This window comes from Urocitellus parryii, chromosome 6, assembly GCF_045843805.1.
Source record: "Urocitellus parryii isolate mUroPar1 chromosome 6, mUroPar1.hap1, whole genome shotgun sequence".
Lineage (NCBI taxonomy): Eukaryota > Metazoa > Chordata > Mammalia > Rodentia > Sciuridae > Urocitellus > Urocitellus parryii.
Window position 1 is genome coordinate 170,314,351 of NC_135536.1, and position 27,582 is coordinate 170,341,932.

At 38.9% G+C, this 27,582-nt stretch overlaps 1 protein-coding gene across 3 annotated transcripts; it reads right to left on the bottom strand.

Moving 5' to 3' along the window:
* Positions 1-186: 186 nt before the first annotated feature.
* On the bottom strand, positions 187-27,582 carry Pank2 (pantothenate kinase 2). Of its 3 annotated transcripts, XM_026385807.2 has the most exons (7): positions 27,263-27,582; positions 14,851-15,203; positions 11,935-12,188; positions 9,702-9,878; positions 6,105-6,228; positions 4,407-4,532; positions 194-688 (listed from the first exon to the last, which is right to left on the bottom strand). In XM_026385807.2, the coding sequence occupies exons 1-7, from the start codon at positions 27,519-27,521 to the stop codon at positions 638-640; spliced, it is 1,344 nt and encodes a 447-aa protein (XP_026241592.1). In that variant the 5' UTR covers positions 27,522-27,582; the 3' UTR covers positions 194-637. The 3 variants fall into 3 exon arrangements, with proteins under 3 accessions (XP_026241594.1, XP_026241593.1, XP_026241592.1); XM_026385808.2 differs by lacking the exon at positions 4,407-4,532 and having other exon boundaries at positions 189-688; XM_026385809.2 differs by lacking the exons at positions 4,407-4,532; positions 6,105-6,228 and having other exon boundaries at positions 187-688.

The window sequence follows — 27,582 nt, forward strand, 5'->3', positions numbered from 1 at the left end:
GGGAATTCTGCCAGCAATTTTCTCCTTCCATACAGATCTTGCCATGATTTAGAGAAGTAACACAGAGCTGCCCTTCTAAAAGTTGCTTTTTCAGTTTCAGGAACAGAATTAACCAACCCAATTAAGTTTTTAGAAGCTTAAACTATTTTTCAATATGTACACACACAGGCTAAATGCAAACCAGAGTAATGCACAGGTGATCTCTAAGGCCGAACTGAGAAAACAGTGATTAGATTATCACACACAGCAGCCTATCTTGCATATAGCAAGTCAAAACAGGATGCACAACCACAGCCAGCTCAACGCGGGACAGCTCTTCCAAGGCGTCTGCAGTGAGTTATGCCGAGATTTACAAAAACACCACAGGTGAAACAGCGCTACCCTGAAAGGCAACTTAAACACAGCAATCCTCACACTGCCTGAACATGGTCCACTTGTTTTTTAATGCATTTTTCCTTACTGGTTGCTAGTTTAGACTGAATTTTTTAAGGATTTATCTTGATGACTTAGAAAAATACACATCATTTCTCGCTTTGATTCGGGTAGTACACGATCATAAAACTGAGTAAGTCTTTTAAAATACAAAAGTCCACAGATCCCATTGTCGAAATTTCCAGGACGCCCTCCCAGGTAACAATCAGGGAATCTTCAACAGCTCCAGGAGTGCTCCAACAGCTCCAAAATAACCCTGAAAAACAATACAGCAAAAATAAGAGCAATTTTCCTTTGATTTATTTCAACTACCACAAATACAATTACTAGTATTAAAATCAACATCACCCTAAACTCCTGAGCACTAGCAGCAGGCCCAAGGCCAGCCTGGGAACAGGAAAGGCCTGAGGAGCTCCCTAGCCAGGGAGGGGGTGGAGGTACAAGACACCCCACACACATCAGACCACTGTGTAATAACACCAGCCCAGCCAGGAGCAGTGGTAATCCTAGTGACTCAGGAGGTTGAGGCAAGAGGATCGCAAGTTCGAGACCAGCCTCAGCAACATAGAGACCCTGTCTCAAAACAAAAAATAAAAAGGGCTGGGGATGTAGAGTGGTAACGCACCTCTGAGTTGAATCCCTAATACATCACCACTAACACCACCACCCCCAAAAAAGAAAAATCAAACCCATGGTGGGTATTCCAGGAGCAGTGGTGGGGCCAACAGCAGCTCAGTTATTCTGGTAAAAGATGATTCCTGGATTGTCCTGAAGAAAGAGGTGAGAACCAGCTGAGGCCTGGCACATTTTTCAGACAAGTAATGAATGAAGATGACAGGATGTGTCACAGCTGAGGGCCTGCCTGGCTGGAGGTGGAAGGATGAGGAGGAAGTAGAACAAATTCAAGGTGCGTCTAAAGGAGGGGATGAGGGCAGCAGGGAAAGTCTGAGAACACCAACCCTGAGATTGGGAACACAGGAGCATGAAATGTGGAGAACAAGGCAGGTAGGTTTCCTACAGAATGCCAAAGGAGCAGCTGTGCCCAGCAGTCACTGGATCCACTAGACCAGAGCAGGAAGCACAGGAGTAGACAGCAATGAGGGAGGACTGAGAAGCAGCAGCTGAAAGAGAACCCCAAATCCAAACAAAAAGGATATAAAACGTTAAAGAAAGTGGTACAAAATCCACACTGACAAGAATGCCAGCAGGAATCAGACAGGAAACCCACAATGTTACAGAATCCATCAAGGTCTCTAAGAGCATGAGATCAAGTATTGAAGAACTTTAAAAAAGAAATAACTAAAAAAGGAATGCGGGAAGATCCTGAACAATTTGACTGTGAATTTCAAAGATATTAAAAATGTCTAAAATATCTTTAATAGTGAGGTTTAGTCTTTCAAGAAAAACTAGCTCACATATATATCTAAAAAGAATAAATAAAAAAATTAACACACACACACAAACACACACACACACACACACACACAGAGCTAGCTCAAGAAACGTGATGAAACAGCAGCAAGGCTGAAGCCTGCCCTATCACTCTATTTCTCAGTTTTTCAAAAAGGCAGTCACATCCATTTGTATTAACTAGAAGGCCAGAATTATAAAGGTGACACAGCCAAGAGACAGCTATGCTTGGGAACTCTGCCAGAGAACAGACATAGGTGTCATCTTATACCAACAGCACATGTTGCTGTATGTAGCTTCCAGTGTCTGTGCTTTATTTTACAATTAAAATAAATAAAATAAATAAGAGTTAACCACAGAAGACCCAGAAGCTACTTTATAAAGACAGGCTGTTGTAGACCAAGAAGTGCTGGGATGACAATGGTAAAGGATGAGAGAAGGAAGGCTTGAGAAGAATGCACACACAGCTTTAAAACTGTTAAACCAACTGCTTTGCTGTGGTGGGGCAGAACACTTCAAGATCAAAATTCCACAAGGGCAGTGATCAACACTAGAGTAAGAGTCCTGATCACAAATGGAGAACACGGGGACAAACACTGCAACAATACTAACCAGAGGGAAAAATGATGTCAGCAGGCAGGAAAGATGACAAACTGTAGACACATGAGGGTTTAAAAAGATTTCTAACTACAGCTGGGTGCAGTGGCACATGCCTATAATCCCAGCACCTCAGGAGACTGAGGCAGGAGGATCCCAAGTTCAAAGCCAGCCTCAGCAACTTAAGGAAACCCTATCTCTAAACGGGGAGTCTGAGGATGTGGCTCAGTGAGTTAAGTGCCCTTAGTTCAATCCCTGATACAAAAAAAAAAAAGATTTATAATTACAGGTTGCACATCCCCTACTCAAAATGCTTGGGCCTAGAAGTGGTCTAAAATATTCACAGACTTTACCAGTTGGAGCATGCTTAATTCAAAAATCTAAAATCCAAAAATGCTTATCGGCATTCAAAAAGTTTTTTATTTCAGCCAGATGTGATGGCACACACCTGTAATTCCAGCTACTTGGGAGGCTGAGGTAGGAGAACTGAAGTTTGAGACCAGCCTGGGCAATTTAGCAAGACCCTATCTCAAAATAAAAAAGAGGCAGAGATGGGCTGAGGTTGTAGCTCAGTGGTAGAGCACATGTGAGGCATTTGGTTCGATTTTCAGCACCATATATAAATAAATAAAATAAAGATCCATTGGCAATAATTTATATATATATGGGTGGGGTGGAGATGCAGTTCAGTAATACAGCACCTCTGGGTTCAAATCCCCTGTACAAAAACAGTTTCAGATTTCAAATTTCATAACTAGAGATACTCAACTATTATTATGATATGAGGGTGTAAGTTTAAAAAAGGCTAAGAAACTAATCTCTTAAGTTCTACCTAGGAAAATTTCAAAAAGAGTAAAAATAATACAGGAGGAAATTTATACTATCACGTAACATAAATAAAGTTTATTTTTATTCTAACAAAGTAAAACAAAACAGGTCAAGGATAATAAAAGCAAAATTCACAAAACTTATGAACTATATGAAACTTATGGCCAAATTCTGTATTGATTTACTAAGATAAAAAAATTAGATGACTTTAGGCTTTGATAATGCTTTTTGATATGGGGACTCTATGTAGTTGGGATTTTAACTATGAACTTGAACAATTTAAAAAGAAAAACTTAGAACAACTTTAAAGGAAAAAAATAATTTTTACTTACAACATCTCAAATCCTACTTTGATTTCTGTCAATCCATGTAAACACTTAAAATAAATACCCACATACAATTCTGAAAAATGTTCATGGTAGTACTACCTGAACTCCAACAACACTTAATAGTTCAACTGCCCAACAACCAAACAGAGAAAAGAGAGAAACTCTTCTACAGCTTTGGTCCCATTTTTTCCCAAACAGTAAAAAAGGGCACTTTCCAAGATAGGATATCAGGTTGAACAATTTAATGATTCCTCTCCACTTTGTCATTTCTATCTGTCTACATGTTCTTACAATAATGTGGTTCTAGTCTAGAATGTTTTTTCACTGATCCATTCATTTTTAGAATATACATCCTAAATAGTACATGAATTTTATATCAATACATAATAACTGACATCAAAAAAGTGAAAAAAGTAAAAACCCAGAACAACTGCGTTTTCAGAGTCAGTGCAATGAGAAAAAAATAAAGATTGTTTTAAAAAGAATACAGGATAGCTCAGCACTTGCCTAGCATGTGCAGGCTCTGAGTTTGATCCCCAGCACCATGACAACAACAACAAAAAAATTATTTTCTTTAAAATTGCTTAAACTTACAATTAAAATAGCCAAAAATCTACTTTGTACTACATATCAGATTTTTTAAAAAAGCTTTCAAACATTACAAAGTTAAACTCCACCTCATACAATTACAAAAAAAAAAAAAAAAAAAAAAAACAGAAATACTGCAACCCAGTTCACCTGTCCTTCAAGTTCCACTACAACTGTGCACTTTTGTATATATGACACATCACCAGAAACAAATCCACTTACCTCATGTTCTGAAAAAAGTGCTTTCAACTGTCCCTTGGACCAATAATCCAAAGCATATGCCAAAAGCCGCATGGCGATCGTATTAATTCTCAAGAAATTTCCAACAAATACCACCTGGTTAATGTTCTGAGCACATCAAAAAAAGGCAATTAGTTTGCATCTTAATTTCTGTTTTTTCATAAAAGTTACCCCAACAGAGGACCATGCAGCAACTTGACTGATGATCAAATTTATTCCATTTGGTCCAAGACTTTGAAATTTTGATTCCCAAACAACTGCAAAAGCATGCCCAAAAATGTCACAGAAGAAGAAATCAGATTAAGAAAGACATTCGTATTAAATATGACAAATGACAACTAATTTTAAGTAAATTTGTTACACAATTAAAAACTATAACCCAATTCAAAAAGAGCAAAGCGACACAAACAGGCAGATCACACGATATGCAAGTTGGAAAAATTCATCTTCACTAATGATCAAAGAAAGCAAAATTATAGAACTATTAACAAAAAAAAAAAAACTACCTGAAATTCTACCCCCAACATTAGTAAAACTGCAGTACAATGGATCCATTAATTCATTGCTAAAGATGATCTAAAGGGGCGCAGTGTGTGTGAAGTATCACAGCAATATGCACCAAGATTCATAAGATGGTCATACTCTTAAGACCTGAAGTCTCACTCCTGAGTAAGTCCCATATCAAGAATAAAACTGAGCCAAAGAGTAGTTTCACACTTAAAACTGCTTACTGAAGAGTTATCACTGGCAAGCAACCAAATATCCAGCATGTGAAATGCCAAAGTTATGTGAATAATCCATGACACAGATGAACCCAATCAAATATGCAACCAAGAAATGTATAATACTTAAGTAAAATATATGAAATGGTATGTATGCTAGCTACCTTACAATACATAAGCACAGGAAAGGGAACATGCAATAAAGAAAAAAGTGTTATATTAAAATGAAGAAATTTAATTATTTGATCCCATCCAAATTTTTTTTTATTTAAAAATGAGAAAAATCCTTCTGTCTTCTGAAGTTTCCTTTTAAGCTGCATGACTGTATTATCTAAAGAATAACTTTAAACAAAAATGTATAACTAGGGACATCAAGCTGCACCAACTAGATCCTAAGTTCTCTTTCCCCAAGGGCAGCCCATTCTTGGTTCTTTCATAGCCCTGTACAATGCTGCTTGACCTGAATGCTACAAGGCAGCACTGTAAAGAAGCTGAAAGCACAAAGACGCAGCTCTGCTGAAGTAGAGGGGAGCCAGGGTGACATTCCTCTGCCTGCTCAGTCTTCTCCCAGCTTCAGTGACTTCTGTGGATTCCTTTCCCGAGCCTCTACTGCTCCCAATGAGCATGGAGTCTCGATTCAACATCATTACCCATCACAGCCCACCTCCCCACTCCCCATCATCTCAACACTAGCTATCTTCCTAATTCCCTCTACTTTCTCCTCAAAAGGTCATTTTACCTAGACAGTAGCAGTGTTATCTTCAGTAAGAAGAAAAAATAAATCAGTGAAGATTAACCTGTATTAGAAGAAATCTTAACTTTGCACTGAAACAAAAGTCCACCACACAACTATATGTAGGCAATGTTCTAAGAAGAAAAAAGCTTAACATCAAGGTGGGGCCACTTAGGAAGTTCAGTATTTTCCTTAGAGCAACATAAAAAACCCATGTCCCCTTACTTCATTAAGGGCACACATTCTTGCTATGGAGCCAATGTTGTTGGTGATGGTGATCAAAGTTGCTCTGGCGAGGTCCTCCTTACTGACAGCCTCTCGCTTCTCCTTGCTCATCATGTTTCCAAAGCTGTGATGGGAAAAAAATATCCCATTGCTAAACCAAAGGCAACACAGCCCAATGGAACTTCAATTTTACTTTACTAAGATAAAACGATTCTTTAGGGCAATACTGTTCACGTCTTCCAACTTCTTATCTCACAAATGATGAAGCACCTAAGCATCTGCTCAGAGAACTCAGCTTCAAATAGAGCCCACAAGCATTCTAAATGAACAGGCAGCTTTCCCTGTGGTGTCTACCAACACCCAGCTTTGACACCCAGATAGTCCCACGGAAGGCAGCACCCTTTCTGCCATCACAGACAGTTCTATCAGCAATCCATCCCAAACACATAGCTGTTCTACTCAGATGCTCACATTTACATTTAGTAAACTACTTTATCAGAGCAAAGCAAAGTGCAGGGAGCTGAGTCTAAAATGAGCTACTTAAGAGTGTCAAGTTAATTTCTTGACCATAAGAATTGCTGCTTGACCAGAACAAAAACCTAGGCAATCAGAAAAAGAAAGTCAGGACCAATGAGCAAATGCTGCAAACAAAATAAAATCTATGGCACTAAGCGCCTAAAATTAGTGAGCAACATGTATAAATGAGTGTCTCTTCTATTAAAATCCATGTGCCTAAATATACAACTGAATTGCTATACAATCTCAAAACAATTCCATATATAATAACAAAGAGAATAAAACACTCAGGGAACATTTAAGGAAAGTATAATGGTAGCCAGGAGCCGTGGCACACGCCTGTAATCCCAGAAGCTTGGGAGGCTGAGAAAGGAGGATTGCAGATTCAAGGCCAGATTCATCAATTTAGCAAGGCTCTATGCAATTCAGCAAGATCCTGTCTCTTAAACAAAATATAAAAAAGGGGTGGGGGTGCAGCTCAGTGGTTAAGCGCCCTAGGGTTCAATCCCTGGTACCAAAAAAAAAAGTAAATGCTTTTACACTGAAATCTATAAAACACTGTTGAAAAAAAAAGCAAAGACCTAAATAAATGGAACAATATTCCATCTTTTTGGACCAGAAGACCTTACAGTGTTAAGATGGTAATTCTCTGTAAACTAGTCAATAGATTCAACTCAATCCTTATCAAAATCTAAGTTGTCTTCTTTGCAGATATTGCCTAATTGATCCTAAAATTCATATAGAAATTCAAGAAACTCAAAATAGCCAAAAAAGAACAAGTTAGAAGACTTGGTTTTCCTAATTTCAAAACTTAATACAAAGCTACAGTAATCAAGGCAGTGTGATACTGGCTTAAGGACAGACAGATTAGTGACAAAGAACTAAGAGTCCAGAAATAAACCTAAACATCTATGGTCAATTGATTTCCTTTTTTTTCTCTCTCACTTTTTTTTTTTTTTTTTTTTCCTTTTGGGACTGGATCAGGAATCCTTTATAATGTAATTACTGGTTAATTGATTTTGGACAAAGGGACCAAAGACATTCAATAGGGAAAGAACACTCTTTACAACAAAAGGTGCTGGGACAACTAGATAGCAACACAATAAAGAAGAAAGGCATTTGGACCTTTACTTCTCACCATATATAAAAATTAATTCAAAGTGGGTAACAGACCTAAATATATGAACTGAAAATACAGAAGTAAACCTTCACGATCTTAGACAATGAATTCTTATCTATGACACTAAAAGCACAAGAGATGAGAGAGAAAGCAAAGATGGACTTTGCCAAAATTTGAAACTATGCTGCAAAGAACACCATCAAAGAAAAGATAATATAAAAGGAGAGAAAATATTTGCAAATTGAATCTCTAATAAGGAGCTTGTATTCAACATATAAACAACTCTTGTAATTCAATATTAAGATAAAAACAATAGAAAAAAAATTTTTTTTTTTGGTACCAGGAATTGAACACATCCCCAGCGCTATTTTGTATTTTATTTACAGACAGGGTCTCACTGAGTTGCTTAGCACCTTGCTTTTGCTGAGGCTGGTTTTGAACTTGTGATCCTCCTGCCTCAGCCTTTTGAGCCGCTGGAATTACAGGCTTGTGCCACTATGCCCCACAAGAAAAAATTGGTACGATTTGAACACAGACATAGGTGTTAAGGTAACAGACATAGGGCCAATAAGCACATGTGAAACTGTTCATCACTAGCCATTAGGGAAATGCAAATAAAAACCACAATGAACTATCACTGCGTGTGGTCACAGTAATGCACACCTGTAATCCCAGTGATACAGGAGGCTGAGGCAGGACAACTGTAAGTTCAAGGCAGGACAATTTTAAGTTCAAAGCGAGCCTCAGTAACTCAGTGAGGCCCTAAGCAAACTCAATGAGACCTGACTCAAAATAAAAAATAAAAAGGACTGGGGATGTAGCTCAGCAGTAAAGTGCCCCTGGGTTCAATTCCTAGTTTAAAAAGAAAAAAAAAAAAAAAATCACTTCATGCCTATTAAGACAGCTAAGACCAAAAAGATAAACAGGCTGAAGGACATGAAAAAAACTTAACACTCTTTAAAAACCCAGGTTGTAAGACAGTGCAGACACTTTAGAAAACAGTCTAGTACTTCTTCAAAAGATTAAACATAAAGTTACCACATGGCCTAGAAGCTCCACTCCTAGATACGCACCTAATTAAAAAGATGCACCTAAGAGAATTAAAAAGTGTCCACACAAAGACAAGTACACCAAATTCAGCATCATTCATAAAAATAGCCAAAAAGGGCTGGGGTTGTGGCTCAGCGGTAGAGCGCTCACCTAGCATGTACAAGGCCCTGGGTTCAATCCTCAGCACCACATAAAAATAAATAGAATAAAGGTATTATGTCCCAACTACAACTAAAAAATAAATATTTAAAAAAAAAAAAACAGCCAGAAAGTGGAAAACAACCCAAATGTTTATCAACTGATAAATGAGTGAAATGTGGTATATGCATATAATGGAATATTATTCAGCAACAAAAAGGAATAAACATTCATGATAAAGTAAAAATGAACTTTGAAAACATATGCTCAGTGAAAGAAGCTGTCATAAAACAGCACATGTATGATACAATAGGAAATATGCCGGAGAGGCCAAATCCACAGAGTCAAAAAGTAGATTAAAGGCTGGGGTTGTGGCTCAAGAGGTACAATGCATGCCTAGCATGTGTGAGGCACTGGGTTTGATCCTCAGTACCACATAAAAATAAAATACAGATATTGTGTCCACCTATAACTAAAAAATAAATGTTAAAAAAAAAAGTAGATTAGTATTAGGCAGGGCTGGAGGTGGGCAAACAGGGAGTGGCAACCAATAAATATAAGCCTTTTTTCCAGGAGATGAAAATGTTCCAAAATTGGATCATGGTGATGGCTGCACAGTTCTGGAAATATACTAGAAACCACTAAGTTACACACTTTAACCAGGTATTTCACAGTACATAAATTATATTTCAATAAAGCTGCTTAAAAGAAAACATATGTCAGGTACTTAATATCATATTCCTGTACTATTTAGAATTCACAGGCTCCCTTACCTCGAAGCTACAGCCCAGCCTGGCAATCCAAACCTCTCATAATCTCCTCCATAAATGTCTCGCACTAGTTTATCCACTTTGGTGCTATCTCCACGAGATGCCATTTCAAGAGCTTCTTCAAAAGTGGTACAGCCAGTTAGAAGACAGCAGAGACCAAAAAAAGTTCCTCCTCCAAGACTGTAATTAAAAACAAGCAATAAAGTACAATATTTTAAAAAAATAGGAATAGATGAGTAAAAATTATGACCCCTAAAAGTATTCACGTCAATTCACTCTTGCCCCAATACAATCCTGCAGATGCCATCAGTAAGAAACAAGCCTTTGATATGAAAAAGTCTGCTTCATAGACACCTTGGATGGACACATTCATCAGACAAGCAAAGCAGCAAAACATAGGGCCCGCCTCCCTTCCCAAGTTCTTTTTTTTAAAATGAGGACTTTTTTTTAAATATTTATTTATTAGTTTTAGGTAGACACAATATCTTTATTTTACATTTATGTAGTGCTGAGGATCAAACCCTAGGCGAGCACTCTGCCACTGAGCCACAACCCCAACCCTACAAGTTGGTTTTAATTTGCATTCCCTTGATTAGCTTTACATAGTTTTATCATTAAGTACTTTTAAATTTTTGCTCATTTACTTAGTGGGTAACTTTTTAAAATATATTTTTAAATATATATATATATAGATATATATTTTTTTTTTAGTTGTATGTTGCCACAATACCTCTATTTTATTTTTTTTTTTAAAGAGAGAGAGAGAGAGAGAGAGTTTTTTTTAATATTTATTTTTTGGTTTTCGGCAGACACAACATCTTTGTTTGTATGTGGTGCTGAGGCTAGAACCTGGACTGCACGCATGCCAGGCGAGCCCGCTGGCATTTTTTTTTTAATTTTATTTTTATGTGGTACTGAGGTTCGAATCCAGGGCCTCACATGTACGAGGCAAGCGCTCAGTCACAATTCCAGCCCTTCCCTTCCCAAGTTCTGAGAGCAGTCAGGGTGCTAGTAGGTATAAAGAGCCTCAGTTACAGTTTAGCCCCATACCTGGGACCAGTCACAGTGGCACTGTCTCATTTTCCCTCTTTGCGTACTCACTGAAGTTATTCTCATTCAAGCACTTTATCACCCTGGCTCATTGGCACCCCATCAGACTCCACTAATCTGTTTTCTCCAACATTTTTTTTTTTTGGGGTACCTGGGTTTGAACCCTAGATGTGAGCCACACACTCAGCCCTTTTTAATATTTTATTTAGAGACAGGGCCTCTCCAAGTTGCTTAGGGCCTCACTAAGTTTCTGAGGCTGTCTTTGAACACATGATCCTCCTGCCTCAGCCTCCTAACCCACTGGGATTACAGGCATGTGTGCCACCACACACAGCCTCCTCTCATTATTTTGCTCACTCTTGTTTAAAAAAAAAAAAAATTGTTTATTCAGCTGGGCATGGTAGCACATGCCTATTAGTGACTCTAATCCCAGAGTCTAAGGCAGGAGAATCCCAAATCCAAAGTCAGCCTCAGAAACTCAATGAGGCCCTAAGCAACTTAGCAAGACCCTGTCTCAAAATAAAAATTGTGGCTCAGTGGTGACGTGCCCCTGGATTCAATCCCCAGTTACCCCCCGCAAAAAAAGTTTATCCTAATCCCAGATCCTTGTTTTTCAAGTGACCTGATTCTTAAACCAAAACATATTCACTCTCTTCTTCCACCTATTCCTCCCTTTTCAGACTACCTTCTTCTGATCACATGTGTGCATAAGTGTATAAATATGTGTATTTGTACAGATGTATAAAACCTACAGATTTCAGACTGGAGTTGTTGCTCAGAGGTACATTGCCTGGCATGTGTGAGACACTAGATTCCATACTCAGCACCACATAAGAATAAATAAAATACAGGTATTGTGTCCATCTACAACTAATAAATATGTATATATTTTTTTAAATTATCACACAAAATCTACAGGGCTTTCCCTTCTTAGATGCTACCTAGTAATTTTATCTACTTTGTATAAATGCATCATAAATCAACTGAGGGCCAGGACCATGAACTTGATTGATGAGTCTACTGATGCAACGTTTTATTAAACCGTAGTAATAAAATCCTCAGCAAGACATTAAAGGTACATAATTTTAACCAGTTCTTGCAGGTACAGTTACATATAATACCTGAAAACTCAGTTAACCTAGTATGATACTAAGAATAAACAATGACTTCTCTATAAAAGACTTACCTTGTTCCTGTGACCCTCTTGTAATTATCTTTGGAATACACTGCTAAAATGCTAACCCCTGAGCCAATGTTCACCAGAAGCAGAGGATATGGGTTTTTCAACTCAAATGGTAACTTCTGACATTTTTCAGAATCAGCAGGATTTTCAAAGTAATAGCACTGGGACCGTCCATTGAAACCAACTGAGTCAATATATAAAATTCCTTTGATTAAGCAGTCTAGTTCATCCAGTTTGCAAAGCTGAAGATCACCTATCTGTAATAAAATAAGACTGTATTCAGACTTTTTAACAAACCAATAGAAATAAAAACTTCTGTTTAAAAAGACATCCCCTCTACGTTAGACACACCATAAAAATACACCCACAGATATGTATTATTTGATACAGAGCATTACAGAACAGATTTAGGGACAACACATAGGGATGGCCTGCCAAGACAGACACCTGCTCCCATAGACCCAAATATACTCTACATACAAACTACTGCAGCAGCTGAAGAAGTGTGCCAAAAATCTTAAGTGAATGCTCACCAACTTGTCAAGGAGAAAACAAGATCTATGTTCACAGGGACAATGAAGCAGGTGCACAAATTAAGCCATATCTCTATTAGAGAGTAACTGGTGACAACTGCAGGAGCCATAAAGACTCTGACATCAGCTTTCCAAAAGACCAGATTCAAGTCTATGGAGAAGTATCAAAAGAAGCCACATCTTACTATTTAACCTAAAGCCAAAGGGCTTCAAATATCCAATTAGAAAATTTCTCCCTATTTAAACTGATTATAGCTCTAGGGAAGGTCGGGTTAGCCATATCAAAATTGAAATCATTTTTTTAACTTAATTCCTTGTAAGTAATTAATAAAGAAATTATTCAACATTATGGAATTGGCATAGCAATTAAGAATAAAGATCTATATGTATTAAAATGGAAAGAATCACAAGACATGCTGTCAGTCAAAAAGCAAATTGGAAGCCATTTTATAAAATATGGCCCAATTTGACTTTTTTTTTAAACCATGTTTACACGCACATGTGTCATACACAGACATGCACAGAAAAACTTAAGATATATAAACTTTTCACAGTACTTAAGAGAGCTGATACAGACTGCCATGTCTATGAACTTCTGAACCATCTGGATGTTTACAAGGCTCAACTCCCTGAAGTACCTGATTCTGTTTATAACCAAGTTTAGCCCATCAAATTCTCCCTCTTTAATCCAAATCCCATTTGATTACATTTACATTCAATTTATTCACAGCCACTGTGGGTTATGAAAAAGAGTTAATGGACAGCCTTGGATGGATCCTTAATTTAATTAATTAAGAATATTAAGCTACTCCTGGGACCAAATCCAAAACCCTTTAAGTGTTCATCACTGTCATTTCATCTAGCCACTCCCCCATGTCAAGATGAATTCAAAGTTGACTTCCCTGCATCTCTAAGTGCCAGTATTTTCACTCCTAAACCAAATCATTTGACACCAGTGGCCTATTAGAACCCAAGTCATTTTCTGATAGTGTATGTCAAATCAATTTCTCATTTTATCCTTACATATCCTGCTGTGATATTATTTCTAATGAATCTCAGCCCAAGTGACATATTCAATGACTGAATTCACAGGTAATTTAACTATTCCAAGTTATTCAGAATATAAATTTAGTGCCAAGAAGCAAACTAAAAATAATAAGAAAATATGATTCACATTAAAAAAGAAACTCAGGTTTTAAAAAATTCTCTTTATAATATTAATCACTCCTAATACACAATTTGACAGGCATTTGTTTCATATAGTTTTAAAGTACAGCACTGGTGCATACAAAAGGGAATTCCCAAGAACCAATTCCTAAGGCATAAAATCCACTTTGAACCCTCTCCTTGGATAATCACGCAACATGATCCTCTAACAGCCTGAATAGTTTTCAAGTATGTTGCAAAGAACTCTGTTGAATCCTAGAAACAGAGAGGTTTTCTCCTCTCGTTTATAGTCCAAAGCCCACTAGAAGACTTCCACAAAGGACATAAGCCTCTCTACGGCTACCTCTCCTGTACTCACAGGAGGAAAAAGAAACCACTGAAAAACAGCAACCCCACTGAAAAACAGCAACCAAGAAAAATCCAAACAAAGAATATAAAACCCTGTTAAATAATTCACGTCAATTTCATACTGTGACGACTCCGGCCAGTTACAGGGAAAAAGTCAGGACACAGAGAACAAAGAAAGAGGGCAAGGTCACAAACCATATAATAATGACATACAAGGGAAAAAAAGAAAGATGTGTAGAATAAAACAAAGGCAGAATCTCCCTTGGTCTAATATTCTCATTAGGTGGCATGAAAAACATGGTCACTAGAGACATTTTAAATCTGTATTGAACCCTGAAGGTTAGGGTCTTAGCCATTCACTAGTCAATTCTTACACCTATCCTGACATCCATCCTCAAAAGACCTAGGCTCAAGGCCTTGCTCACTGTTCACAGAAAGAAGGCAAAATCAAGTGCTGGGTGACTCTTGCCCTCAGGGACAGATGTGGTGGACAGACTCAGTGAACACAGAGCACAAATCTAGGCAGATTCTTCTGCCTAGAAGAATCATATGATAGATGAGTCTGGAAACAATTTTATGACAGGGTTTTTTTAAGTTTTATTATTCAAGCTCACTGTTCTTCTGTTTATCCCAGACTCAATAAGTATTCATGGAGAGGAATGACAAAATGCAATGCTTTTAGAGGTCCTGATTCTCATCAACACAGCTATCTCTAGATAGCTAACTCCTATTACTAATTTATATTTAGTCTTCATTGCACTAAAGAAAATTCAAGTTCCATTAGAAATGGAAATAATTTTACCACTTGCAATTGGCATTATTTTTAACAATCAAATTACCATAAATTGTATATAAGCTAAAAAATGCATACTGTGAGAAAATCCTGCTCAAATTTGTATGCTCCACCTCCAGTGGCACAAAAGACAGTGTGGAGACTCGAGAAGTTTTTATCTCTGCCCATTTGAATAAAAGCAGGCATGTCATGAGTGGGAAAGCGTATAAAGTGCAGATTGCCTTTGCGTCCACACAGAGTCAGGTCCTTCAGCTCCAGGTGCACGTCCCTAATACCAGTGGACCCATAAGCCACATTGGAGGTCAAGTACTTCCGAATGCTTTTAAGACTCTCCACTTCTTCCTCTTCTTCTTCAGCAGTGATGTCTTTGGGTTCAAAATAAACCAGCTTGACCAGGGTTCCACCAATATCCAAGCCAAACCATGGAAAAACTAGGGAAGAAAAAAAAAGTCAGAACAGCTTTTCTAAAAACCTGAGTTTACAGCTGGCAACTTATTTCACACCCTCTGATTCCCAAGGGATATTAATCTATACAAAAGGGGTGAAGAAATGTGACTGCCTCTGATTTGGAAAAAACTAGGACAAAGATCAAAAAGAAAAATATCAAAGTATTAAGCCAACCTAACCTTCCTATACAGACAAGTCCAAACTGTACTATAAAATATTTTTTTAAAAATAAGCCAAGTGGCTGGGCGCGGTGGCACATGCCTGTAATCCCAGCGATTTAGGAGGCTAAGGCAGGAGGATCGCAAGTTCAAAGCCAGCCTCAGCAACTATGAGGTGCTAAGCAATTCAGTGAGACCCTGTCTCTAAATAAAATATAAAACAGGGCTGGGGATGTGACCAAGTGGTCGAGGGCCCCTGAATTCAATCCCTGGTACAAAAAAAAAAAAAAAAAAAAAAACCAAGTGTGCTGGTACACACCTGTAATCCCAGTGACTCAGGAGGCTGAGGCAGGAGGGTCACAAGTTCAAGGCCAGCCTCAGCTACTTCTGGAGGTCCTAATCAACTTATAAGATTCTATCTCAAAATAAAAAATAAAAAAGTCTGGGACTGTGACTCAGTTTTAAGTGCCCCTGGGTTCAATCCCCAATGCTCCCCCACCAAAAAATGACTACAATAAGCTCATATCTGAAAAACAAAGATGGAGAATGAAAATCTTCATGCCCCCAACTGGCTTAAATGAGAAATATTGAGAACTCAAAACTCTGGTTTAGTACTAAAACTAAAGATACAGGAAATTCCCTACCCTACCTAACAAATAAGCACCAGTGATTAATTTCTCTCAAAACATGATGTCCTAAAAATAAAAGATTTCAATAGACTTTAAGTTACATCAGTCTCCTCAAAATCCTCTCCAACAAAAAGAAAACAAAAGAATTCAGGAAGTTGGATCAAAATGTACTGCAGGTATACATGCCTTCCTCTCCCACCCTAATTCCTAGAAATGGCTAAAATATCAATTTACTGATATATCCTTTTCTAAAATAATTCTGGAACAAAAAGTGATATTACACTGGGCGTGGTGGTGCACGCTTGTAATCCCAGCAGCTCAGAAGACTGAGGCAGGAAGATCGTGAGTTCAAAGCCAGACTCAGCAACTTAGTGAGACCCTGTCTCAAAATAAGAAATAAAAAGGGCTGGGGATGTAGCTTAGTGGTCAAGTACCTGCGGCAGTCTGGCTGGGCACAATTCAGGAGCCACTTGTCAAAAGAAACTAACTTTATTTTAAGAACACACACACCATACCACACAGCTCCTCAGGAAAAACCCTCAGAGCTCAACTGCCACCACCTGCTTCCCACAAGCCTCTCAACCTCCCCCACTCCTCCTGCTCTTGAGGCCGATTGGCTGGGTTGTGTGGGCGGAGCCAAAAAGTCCCCCAATGAGCAGCTCCCAGTGGTCTGAAAGGGCGGGGGAAACAGCCCAATGAGCATCACCGCAAAGGAGCCAATCAGTTGGCAGCTAGAAGTTTGCTGAGGCAGCTGTGAGCCAATCATCAGCTGGCAGCTGGAAGTTTGCTGGGGCCCCTACCCTTGGTTCAATCCCTGGTACCAAAATAAGAAAAAGAAAAAAGTGATATTACTAGAACTAGGCAATATCAGTCCACAACCCTCCCAAGAGGAATGCTATTAAAACTGAGAGCAGCTACAAAGATGGGAGAGGATGTAAGGGTGGATGATCCATTGAGGCTGCCAACAAGGATGGCTGCCATGGAATGGAAGCAGGATTAAGTGATATGGTAGGGAAATACATTTCATGCAAATAGATAGGCCCACTTCCCCCCTTCCAATACTCTCCACTCCACCCCTGCAGAGACAAACTCTTCAGTGGCACTATAGTCCCATAATCAAGATGACATCTGGGTAGCTACTGTTAGCCACAAATAATGGGGAGTCCCCACATCTGGCCACACATACATCCATCTCTCCTCTATAGTCCACTCTGACAGATCAGTAAATAGAAACTGTATCCACCAACAGAAGAACAAAACTCAAACCAGGGATGACCACTGTACAAGCTAGAGTCACCATAGGGAAATAAATGCCACAAATATGATAAACTTGGTATCTGAAGAACTGCAAGAACAACCAGGAGAATATTAAATGTCCTCAGGCATAAAATGAGATCTCATCCATGAAGAATAAGCTACCAGAGAAAAAATTTTTAATTTTTTTGTGGCTCGGTGTAGAGCGCTCACCTAGCACATGCGAGGCCCTGGGTTCGATCCTCAGCACCACATAAAAATAAAATACAGATATTGTGTCCAGCTAAAAAATAAATATTAAAAAAAAAGATAAAAATTGTAACACTGGTATTTTAAAAAATTATATAAAACTAAATACACAAAAGAACTTGAGTAAAATTGGCAAAATTTAAATAAAGTATACCCATGTTAATTTCCAAGTTATAAAGGAAAATGATTTCAAATGCCCCCCCCAAAAAATAAACTATTACACACTTAACATTCATGAATCTCAAAAACAGGTTGAGTGAAAGCAGCCTTGTACAAAAGGCTACCTACTTTATGATTCCACTTATATAAAAATGCAAACCAATCACTTCTGCATCTGAGAAAAAGCAGATCACAGGCTAGACAGAAGGAACTAAATTGCACAAAAGCAGAAAAACACTTTCCATGGCAACCCAAATTGTGATTGTTGGGAGTATGGAGGTTGTATGTCTATATACCTAGGTAATTTGGTTTTTCTTGTACACCAGGGATTGAACCCAGAGGCATTATGCCACATCCCCAGCACCCCCCCTCCTTTTTTTGTTATTTATTAAGAGACAGGGTCTTGCTAAGTTGTTGAGGTTGACTTTGAACTTGAGATTCTCCTGCCTCAGTCTCCCAAGGCACTGAGATTACAGGCATGTGCCACTATGCCTAGCAAGACCTAGGTGAATATTTGTGTCAAAATGGGTGAAACTGTATACTTTAAATGGCTGCAGCTTACTCTACGTAAATTATACTTCAAAAAACACATTTTTATAAAAGAAACTACTGCCAAAATAAAGCTTAATAGACATACTCACCAACAAAATGGGCAGGAAAAAAAAATGGAAAACAAATTCTTCTAGACTGCCTCTCAGGTATGAAGGTAAAGTAGATACACAGAATATAGAACCATAAAGTTCAATACCTCTATTATACAAGTTCCAGAAATTTTCTAGGGAAAAGAGAGGACATGAATCATCAGGTCAAAACACCAAGTGTTATATATAACTAGTGAAAAAGGAAGACCTAGACACATCCTACTGAAATTTCAGGAAATCCTAAGGAAAAAACTGAATCCCTGCAAAGATAGATAAATTTCATAAAAGTAAACAGACTTTTCAACAGCAACACAGATCTAGAAGACAATGGAGCACTAGTGGAAGACAATGGAGTACCTGCTTCAAAGTTATTAGGAAAAGGATGTGGAAACTTTTTATCTAGCTAAACCAGCTTTCAAGTGGAATGCAAAGAAATCTTCACACACAAAAGAGCTCAACTTTTACTACTCCAAGATTTCCTCTGCAATAATTAGTAGATGCATATCAACGTAATTTTAAAACATCCAAGAGCTCTAAGAAACTTTTCATCCATGGGCTATAAGCAGAGAAACCAGCACATGCTGACTTTTAGAAAAACAAGCAATCTGGAACTAAAATACTTACATGGTTTCAACATAGGAAGTCAAAGAGGAAGAAAAAGGAGTAGGAAGTGAAAGCAAGCAGCATTTCTGCCTTGTTGGAAAAAGGAAGAAAACATAAAGATTCTGATTAATTCTAGACAAGAAAGAGAAGTAACTTTAAATGTGTTAAAAACATATAGGTAGGGGCTGGGGTTGTGGCTCAGAAGTAGAGCGCTCGCCTCACATGTGTGAGATACTGGGTTCGATCCTCAGCACCACATAAATATAAAATATTATGTCCACCTATAACCAAAAAAAAATAAATATTTTTTTTAAAATTGTATAATAGCCGGGCACAGTGGCACAGGCCTGTAATTCCAGCAGCTAGGGAGGCTGAAATAGGAGGACCGAGAGTTCAAACCCAGCCTCAGCAATTTTTAGGCACTAAGCAACTCAGTGAGACCCTATCTCTAAATAAAAAACAAAATAGGGCTGGGGATGTGGTTCAGTGGCCTAGTGCCCGAATTCAATCCCCAGTACCCCCCTTCAAAATCTAAAAATGTAGAGATAATGCCAGAAGAAGAAAAAAGGGACATAACTTTTCCAATTAGATGTAAATAATAATAGTGTGCTATATTTGGTGGGGATGGGAAATGCTGGTGGTTGAACCCAACGCATTTTACCACCAAGCTACTACTCCCCCAGCCCTAAAGGATCTTGAATGTTCTCACCATAAAGAAATAAAAATAATCTGAGGAGAAAGATATTTACCTTGATTTGAACATTATACAGTATATACATGTATGGAAACATCACAGAGAACCACATGAGTCTGTACAATTTTTATGTACCAGTTTTAAGGAAACATGCACAATTTGAAAGCTACTTTAAAAAAAGAGCAGATGTTAAAGATAAACTATGTAAATAAAAACAGAAAAACATCATTGTTTACAGTTACAGTATTGCTGATCAATAAAATAAAGCTTTGAGGGCTGAGGTTGTGGCTCAGCCGTAGAGCGCTCTCGAAGCACCTGTGAAACCCTGGGTTTGATCCTCAGCATCACATAAAAATAAACAAACAAAATAAAGGTACTTGTCATCTACAACTAAAAAATATATATATTAAAAAAAGGGGGATGGAGATGTAAGGCAGCGTTAGAGTGCTTCTGGGTTCAATCCCCATACTGAAAATAAAACAAAGCTTTGAAAACGTCACTAACAGACAAGAGTCTGGTAACTACATCCAAGAAAAAGAAGATATGGCTTTTCTTTAAAAAAGAAAAGAAAAAGTACATGCTCAGAAATCTTAAGCCGGGCTGGGGATGTGGCTCAAGCGGTAGCGCGCTCGCCTGGCATGCGTGCGGCCCGGGTTCGATCCTCAGCACCACATACCAACAAAGATGTTGTGTCCGCCGAGAACTAAAAATAAATAAATAAATATTTAAAAAAAAAAAAAGAAATCTTAAGCCAACAGCAATCAGTTAGTTTAAAGTGTACACTAACATGGATCAGTTAGGGGGGAAGAAAAAAACATCAAGTAGTTCAGAATAAGCCTAAAAAACATGGCAATCAAACGCACTAAAAAACGTTTCTAAAAATGTCAAAGATCTATCGCCAGGGGAATAAAAATTTCAGACCCTACTGGTTTCCAGACAAAGCTTCTCTATCATTCCAGCATAATCTCACACTGAAACTATAGGAGAGGCCGGTGTGTGGCGCACCTATAATCCTAGCAGCTCAGGAGGCTAAGACAGGAGGAATACAACTTCAAAGCCAGCCTCAGCAATTTAGCGAGGCCCTAAGCAAATTAGTGAGACCTTATCTCAAAACAAAAAATAAAAAGGGTTGGAATGTGGCTCAGTGGTTAAGAGCCCCTGGATTCAATTCCTGGCACCAAAAAAACAAAGGCATCTGGGAACCCAAATATAAAAACACTAAATTATTAAATGGAATCCAGCCGTAAAATAAAGAGTAAGACTATCATGGTCAGCAAAGAATCTTCTCAGGATTGAAAGGATGGTTTTTACATTAGAAAGTCCAATTACTGAGGCTTTCTGTATTAATAAGTTGAAGGAAAAAGAACCATGATTATCTCAATATTCCAAAAGTATAAAATCTAAGAAAACTAATTAAAACCAATAGAACAACAACAAAAATGTTTAAAGGTATTCAGATACAAACACCAATAGCTTTTCATTTTGCTATTATACATAAGCAAAACAAAATGACATGAAAAAAGGTCATACACAACAGCATAGCAAAAAAAATATAAAATATTAATAAATAAATCTAACACTAGAAGTATATTATCACTATTAAAAATGGTATAATCGCCAGGCACACACCTGTAATCCCAGCTACTAAGGAAGCTGAGGCAGGATGATTCCAAGTTCAAGGCCAACCTGGGTAACTTAGCAAGACCTCTTCTCAAAATAAAAAATTTTTAAAAAGGGTTGGGGATACAATATAGTTGAGTTAGTAGATTGCCTTCCTAGCATGTGTGAATCCCCAGTATCAGGTGGAGCAAGGGAGTGCTCAATTTTCTAACATTAGGAATTACACCTTTACCAGACCATATGTGGTTAAGACACTGCAATCTCAAATCCGTAGGATAGTCTAGTCAGTTAAGATCTTGGCCTGGCGTGGGAGGGAAAGGGAGCGTGCAGGGGGTTAGCAATGATTGTGGAATGTGATAGATATCACTATCCAAAGTACATGTATGAAGACATGAATTGTTATGAACATACTTTATATACAAACAGAGATATGAAAAATTGTGCTCTATGTGTAATAAGAATTATAATGTGGGCTGGGATTGTGGCTCAGCAGTAGAGTGGTCGCCTAGTATGGGCAGGACCCGGGTTCGATCCTCAGCACCACATAAAAATGAAGGCATTGTGTTCTGTCCATCTACACCTAAAAAATAAATATTTTTTTAAAAAAAGAATTGTAATGCATTCCATTGTCATGTTTTTAAAAAATAAAATCAATATTAAAAAGATTTTGGCCTAATATTAAAAAACACACTTTAATAATTATTATTCTTTTCCCAAAAAAGCTTTAAACTCAAAGACTGGATGCTTACAAAATACTACATCTTAAAATCAGTATGCCCAATCATAAATTCTACATTCAGAAAATGTAAACACACAAATCTTAACTAAGACTATTGAAAGGGTTGGGGTTGTAACTCAGTGGTGGAACACTTGCCTTCCACATATGAGGCACTGGGTTCAATCCTAAACACCACATAAAAAATATATTAAATAAGGGCTGGAGATATAGCTCAGTTGGCAGAGTGCTTGCCTTGCATGCACAAGGCCCCCTGAGTTCAATCCCCAGCACAAAAAGTAAAATAAAATAAAATAAAAGTATTGTGTCCATCTACAACTAATAAAAAAAGACTACTGAAAAACTGAGAGTGGTTTTCACTTTTAGAAAGCAAACTTTAAGCCATAAAAAGGGCTTTTCATATTATGGTTATGTTTTACTGAAATAAACTGAGAAACAACAGTTCCTAAAGACAAAGGTACTCCAAGTTCTGAACCTGCAAAGTACTCAGTTTATTCTAACTTAAGTCTAACAAACCTCATTGCTCTTTTAAATGACCAATAGAAATAGCCGTTCTTTTCACTACCTGATAAGGTTCTCTCCAACAACATACAGTGAATTATCTGTGTTCCCTCTCTCCTTTGGAAAAAGTATTTAAGTAAAATATTTTTAATAGCATCTATCTCTTCTTGCCTTAATGTTCCCAGAAAAATAGAGGGCAAGGATGGCAATACTGAATAACCATATTATTCAAAAACATGTATCATACCTATAACCCCTAAAATAACACACTGTGACATTTTACACAGCTGCATAACTGGATTATTTTTTAGGCCTTGCTTAATACTTTATATATATGTTATACATCCAAGGTAAGGGGCCATATTTACTTTGGTTTCAATCTGATTTAAAGGTGATGCTTAAAACAGGGGTTGAGGATGTAGTTCAGTGGTAAAGTGCTTTCTTAGCATGAGCAAGCCTTGGCTTCCACTCCAAGCAATGAAAAAAAAGTGATAAAACATTAAGTTAAAAAACATCCTCTCCCATTCTGTTTCTCAATAATGGGATACAAAGCTACAGGAAATCAACCACTTTCTTCCTGAGCTCCTAGTGGGCAGCCCGTCCTAATTCCTTAGGTGAATTCACTGCAGGTGAAATGGTGAGCTTGATAAAGGGGGTTGGGGGAGGGTCTCAATGGACTCAAGAGCAGCTCTATTCTGCCAACACTTAAGTTCCCTCAAGAGACAAGGAAAATAGGGCTGGAATTGTGGCTCAGCGGTAGAGCGCTCACCTAGCTGCGGTGGGACCCAGGTTCGATCCTCAGCACCACACAAAAATAAAATGCATTGTGTTGTGTCCATCTACACCAAAAAATAAATACTAAAAAAAAAAGACAAGGAAAATAACCCTTTTTGCAGGTTAGTATTATCAAGCTACAAACAAAAACTTTATACCCTACCTTCTAGACTAATAAGGGTTAAGGATTTCTCATGATTGGCATGATTCCAAAATCAGCTAGTCCCAAAGATCTCCCTGGTCCACTATAGCATACTTTGGAGTTAACATCAAAGAACTGGCTGGTCCCCAACGCTGCTATGGAGTACTATGATCCCAGGATTCCCACACCTACTGCACATCTGCTGCACATCTGAGGCCCTTGATAAAAATGTATGTTTTCATGTGTATCAAGATTACATTTTACTGTATGTATGATAATTTTTTTTAATTAATTTAGGCCCTTCTGCATGAAAGGGGGGTGGGGTGGGTTGGAGACAATTTTTAAAACATCTTACAACCACAGCTCTGGATTACATCACATATGCTTTCCCCCAGTCCCAAAATGGGGATCAAGAACATTCTTGGTCTAAAATCAGACACCTAGAATCAAAACCAGCTCTAGGCTGGTAGAATGCTCAGTAGCAGAGCAGTTATATAGTAAGTTCATGGCCCTGGGTTCCATCCTGAACACTGAAAAAAAAACCTCCATCACTAACTCAATAAGGCCTGGCCTTGGACAAAGGGACAATTTCACTGAGCCTTTTCCTCATCTAGAAACTGGGAATTAAAAAAAAAAAAAAAAAAAAAACACCTACCTCACAGGGTATATAAGACCAAAGGGAGATGTTTATAAAATATCAAAACAAGCACTCAGAAAATGGTAGCTATAATGATTACTACTATCTTATTTCCATGTTTTTTTGTTGTTGTTGTTGTTGTTGTTGTTGGCTTGTTTCGTTTTGCAGTGCTGGGAATTGATTGAACCCAGCACCTCATGAATGCTAGGTCAGTGTTATACCAACAGAGCTACATTCCCAGCCCATGTTTCCATTATTTTTAATCCATCTTTATTAGATATTTTTCTCAGTCCTAAGACATACACCCCAATTAAGTCAAAACTTTTCAAGAACACAGACATATGCCTAGCCTCATCCCTAATTATTCTGATGCAGAAAGTCTAAAAGAAGGACCAGTAGTCTGGGAACCATACTGCTCTAGGGACATGTGGTAGCAGAACTTGACTAACTAGGGCCATGAAAATTCTAAGACAAACTAGTTTCCTTCTAATTTCAAATAATAACTAGACTCTGTGCTCTTAGACAAGTAACATAAGGACATCAGAACAAGATTTTCCAACCCCAACCAAAAGGTGGCACCTTTCCATAGCCAAATGTGCCAATAAAGACAAAAGATTTCATCTTCATGGAATTCTCAAATTTAAAACTAAAGTACATTCTTGAAGGATTTAGCAGCAATGAACTGCATCTCCATCTAACAGGTGCACCCCAGGATAATATAAGAAGTGCAAATCAAAGGAAAAATAATATATTGTTTATCTCTTTTTCAGGTCTTATTATCTGAAAGATGATTTCATAATTTGTCAGAGAAAGCAATGAAGGTGAACACAATGAATATCGGACACCAAATCAAAACATAAATCCTATAACATGACTATTTATCTTCTTAGTTCTTTAAGTTTCAAAGCCACTTTAAAATGCCCACATGCGCCCCCCCCCCCCAGCCCCTGCTGCCCCCTGCCTAAACCAGTTTTCCAGAGGGATCTTAGAGTGGCCTGAACTTGAATGGCAGTTTTTCTAATTCCTCTCCCCAGATTCTGATTCTAAAGATAAAGAATTGAGCCCAGGAAATGTGCATTCTTAACTCTGGTTATTTTTATGCTCAATACTTGAAAGTACTTCCATAGTACAAGTAAGAGCCTTGAGCTCAAAAGATCACGCTTGCGTGGTCTTAGAGCAATCAAGATACAACTAAATGAACATCAACAATTCAGTAAAACACAGTGGTTAGAAGCAGAAGCAATGAAGCTAGAATTCCTGAGTTTACATTTCCTTTGTTTTCTTTTCCTTTTCACACTCCCAGTTCTGAGGATTGAAACCAGGGCCTTGAGCATGCTAAACAAGCATTCTAACACTAAGCAACATGTTCAACCCTTTTTTAAAGTTTTATTTTGAGAGTAGGTCTCACTAAGTTGCCTAGGTTGGCCTTGAATTTTGGATCCTCCTGCTTCAGCCTCGGAGTAGATGGGATTACTAGTATGCACCAACAGTCTGGGCCTGAGTTTACAGTTCTATCCCACCACATACTAACCAATCAACACCGGGCAAACATGACCATTTTCTCATCTGTAAAATGAATGGAATACTACCTACTTACCTCAGAGCTTTGAGGACTAATGAGTTATTAAAGACCTTAGAAAAGTACTGACCCATGCAAACATCCAAAATACAACACTTATGATCCTTGTGGTTAATGATCACAAACGGCTCTCTATATAGCTGTGTTTCTTACTTGCTGAATCTCTGAAATTTACACACACATCTTCAACCATGTAATACAAAATCATGAAGGAACCTGGGCATGGTGGCACATGCCTGTAATCCCAGCAGCTTGGCAGGCTGAGGCAGGAGGATGGAGAATTCAAAGCCAGCCTCAGCAAACACTAGGCACTAAGCAACTCTGAGACTCTGTCTCTAAATAAAATACAAAATAGGTCTGGGGATGAGGCTCAGTGGTTGAGTGCCTCTGAGTTCAATCCCCGGTACCCAAAAGAAAAAAAGAAGAAGAAAAGAAAAGAAATGTAGAAGAAGAAAAACACATGAAGGAACTAATGGTTTGCACTATTCAAAATCAGGTGCTTCTCAAACAAAACAAAAACCAGGTAACTAACTCTGATATTGGAATCAGTTGAGACTTTTTTCCAAATCTCTTGCAAGATGGGAAAGGACGAAAGAACTGAAAATTCCCAAACTTTCTTTAGCAAAACAGAGCTACATTTAATCACCCAAATCACAAATGACAAAAGAAAAAGCAAATTGAGTGGTTGAGACTAACAGAGTTCACCCACTTCCTGCCACTTAACCTCATTCTCACAATCTGCATTTAAGCAAGTCAATTTCCTCAAATAGGAATTTAGCAACCACCACCATCAGCAAATCTACCCCGCTACAATGTAAAGCTCATATTACAGTATCAGGGCAACTGATACTTTCAACAGTAGCAATGGCTGTGAGACAGCAGTCTTGAAATGAAGACCTGTAAAAGGGAGGGATGAAAAGAAAATGCAGAAAAAGAAACCTGGTTATAAAACGGAGAAACACGTTCTCTGGGAAAAGCAAATGCAACTCCCAAGGCAAAATTCAGGAAGATGTAGTCTCCCTTCAAAACTAAAACCCGTAATGCCCAAAATGCTACAGCCCTGAATCGTGACTACCTGCAAATAGATGGAAGGAAAACAAGAGATATCTGGGTGTGAGATGACCTGAATTCTCAAGGGAAGAAAAGCAGCCAAACCTTAGAGGTGCAAGAAACCGGGAATCCACTTTTTAGGCTGGGAGCGACTCGGGGGCGGTTAATCATTTTCCGCTAAGCTCGAAATGGCAAGATAAAAAGGATTTAACGTCTCGGAAAGCAGGTCTCTGGAAATCCACGGAAGACAGACACCGAGGAGTCAAAGGATTTGGGGGGAGGGGAGAAAGGCGATGAAAATGAATCAAATCAAAAGAAGCCTTCTAGAGGACCAAATCATGTGACTCTCTGGAAAAGAACGCCCGAGGAGCTAAGGAGAGGGAGGAAGGGTCCTGGCACTGCAACAAGGGGGAAGCGCAGACCAATGGCCGCGAGGGCCCGACGGGGGCCCCAACTCTGAAGGCTCCGCGATAGGGGAACTCGAGCCCTCTAGCCCAGCATCAGGCCACGCACCAACGTGGGACCACCGTGCGGGGGCACTGTCCACGCGCGGGAAAAACGGCAGCCGGGAACGAAGGGGGCTGGGCGAGCCGCAGGGCGCCCCGTGGGGCACTTACGCGGCCGCTTTTTCCGGAGGCTTTCGACGCGCGGGCGGGGGACCGAGGCAGGGTCGCTGTAGGAGTTGGGCCGATCCCGCCTCACACCATCCGCCGAGGCCCCGATAGCAGGCGCCGACGCGCTGCTCGCCCGGCGCCGCAGTGGCTCCCGCCGCCGCCCTTCGGGGCCCCCGGGCGCCGGCTCCCCAGCCGACGAGGCTGAGGTGGCGGCGGCCCTGCCGTGGCGCTCCATGGGCGCGCCGAGCCGGCCCGCTCCCATCCGCAGCAGCCACCGCTGCCGCCCGAGCCAGCCCCCCAGCGCCGGAATCCTCCTGCCTCCT

Coding starts and splice junctions, on each gene's coding strand:
- Pank2 (XM_026385807.2), bottom strand. CDS start 27,521: ATGGGAGCGGGCCGGCTCGGCGCGCCCATGGAGCGCCACGGCAGGGCC. Junction 9,879..11,934: donor AAGAGGGTCACAGGAACAAG/GTAAGTCTTTTA, acceptor TTTTAATTACAG/TCTTGGAGGAGGAACTTTTT. Junction 689..4,406: donor CACTTTTTTCAGAACATGAG/GTAAGTGGATTT, acceptor ATTGTTTTTCAG/GGTTATTTTGGAGCTGTTGG.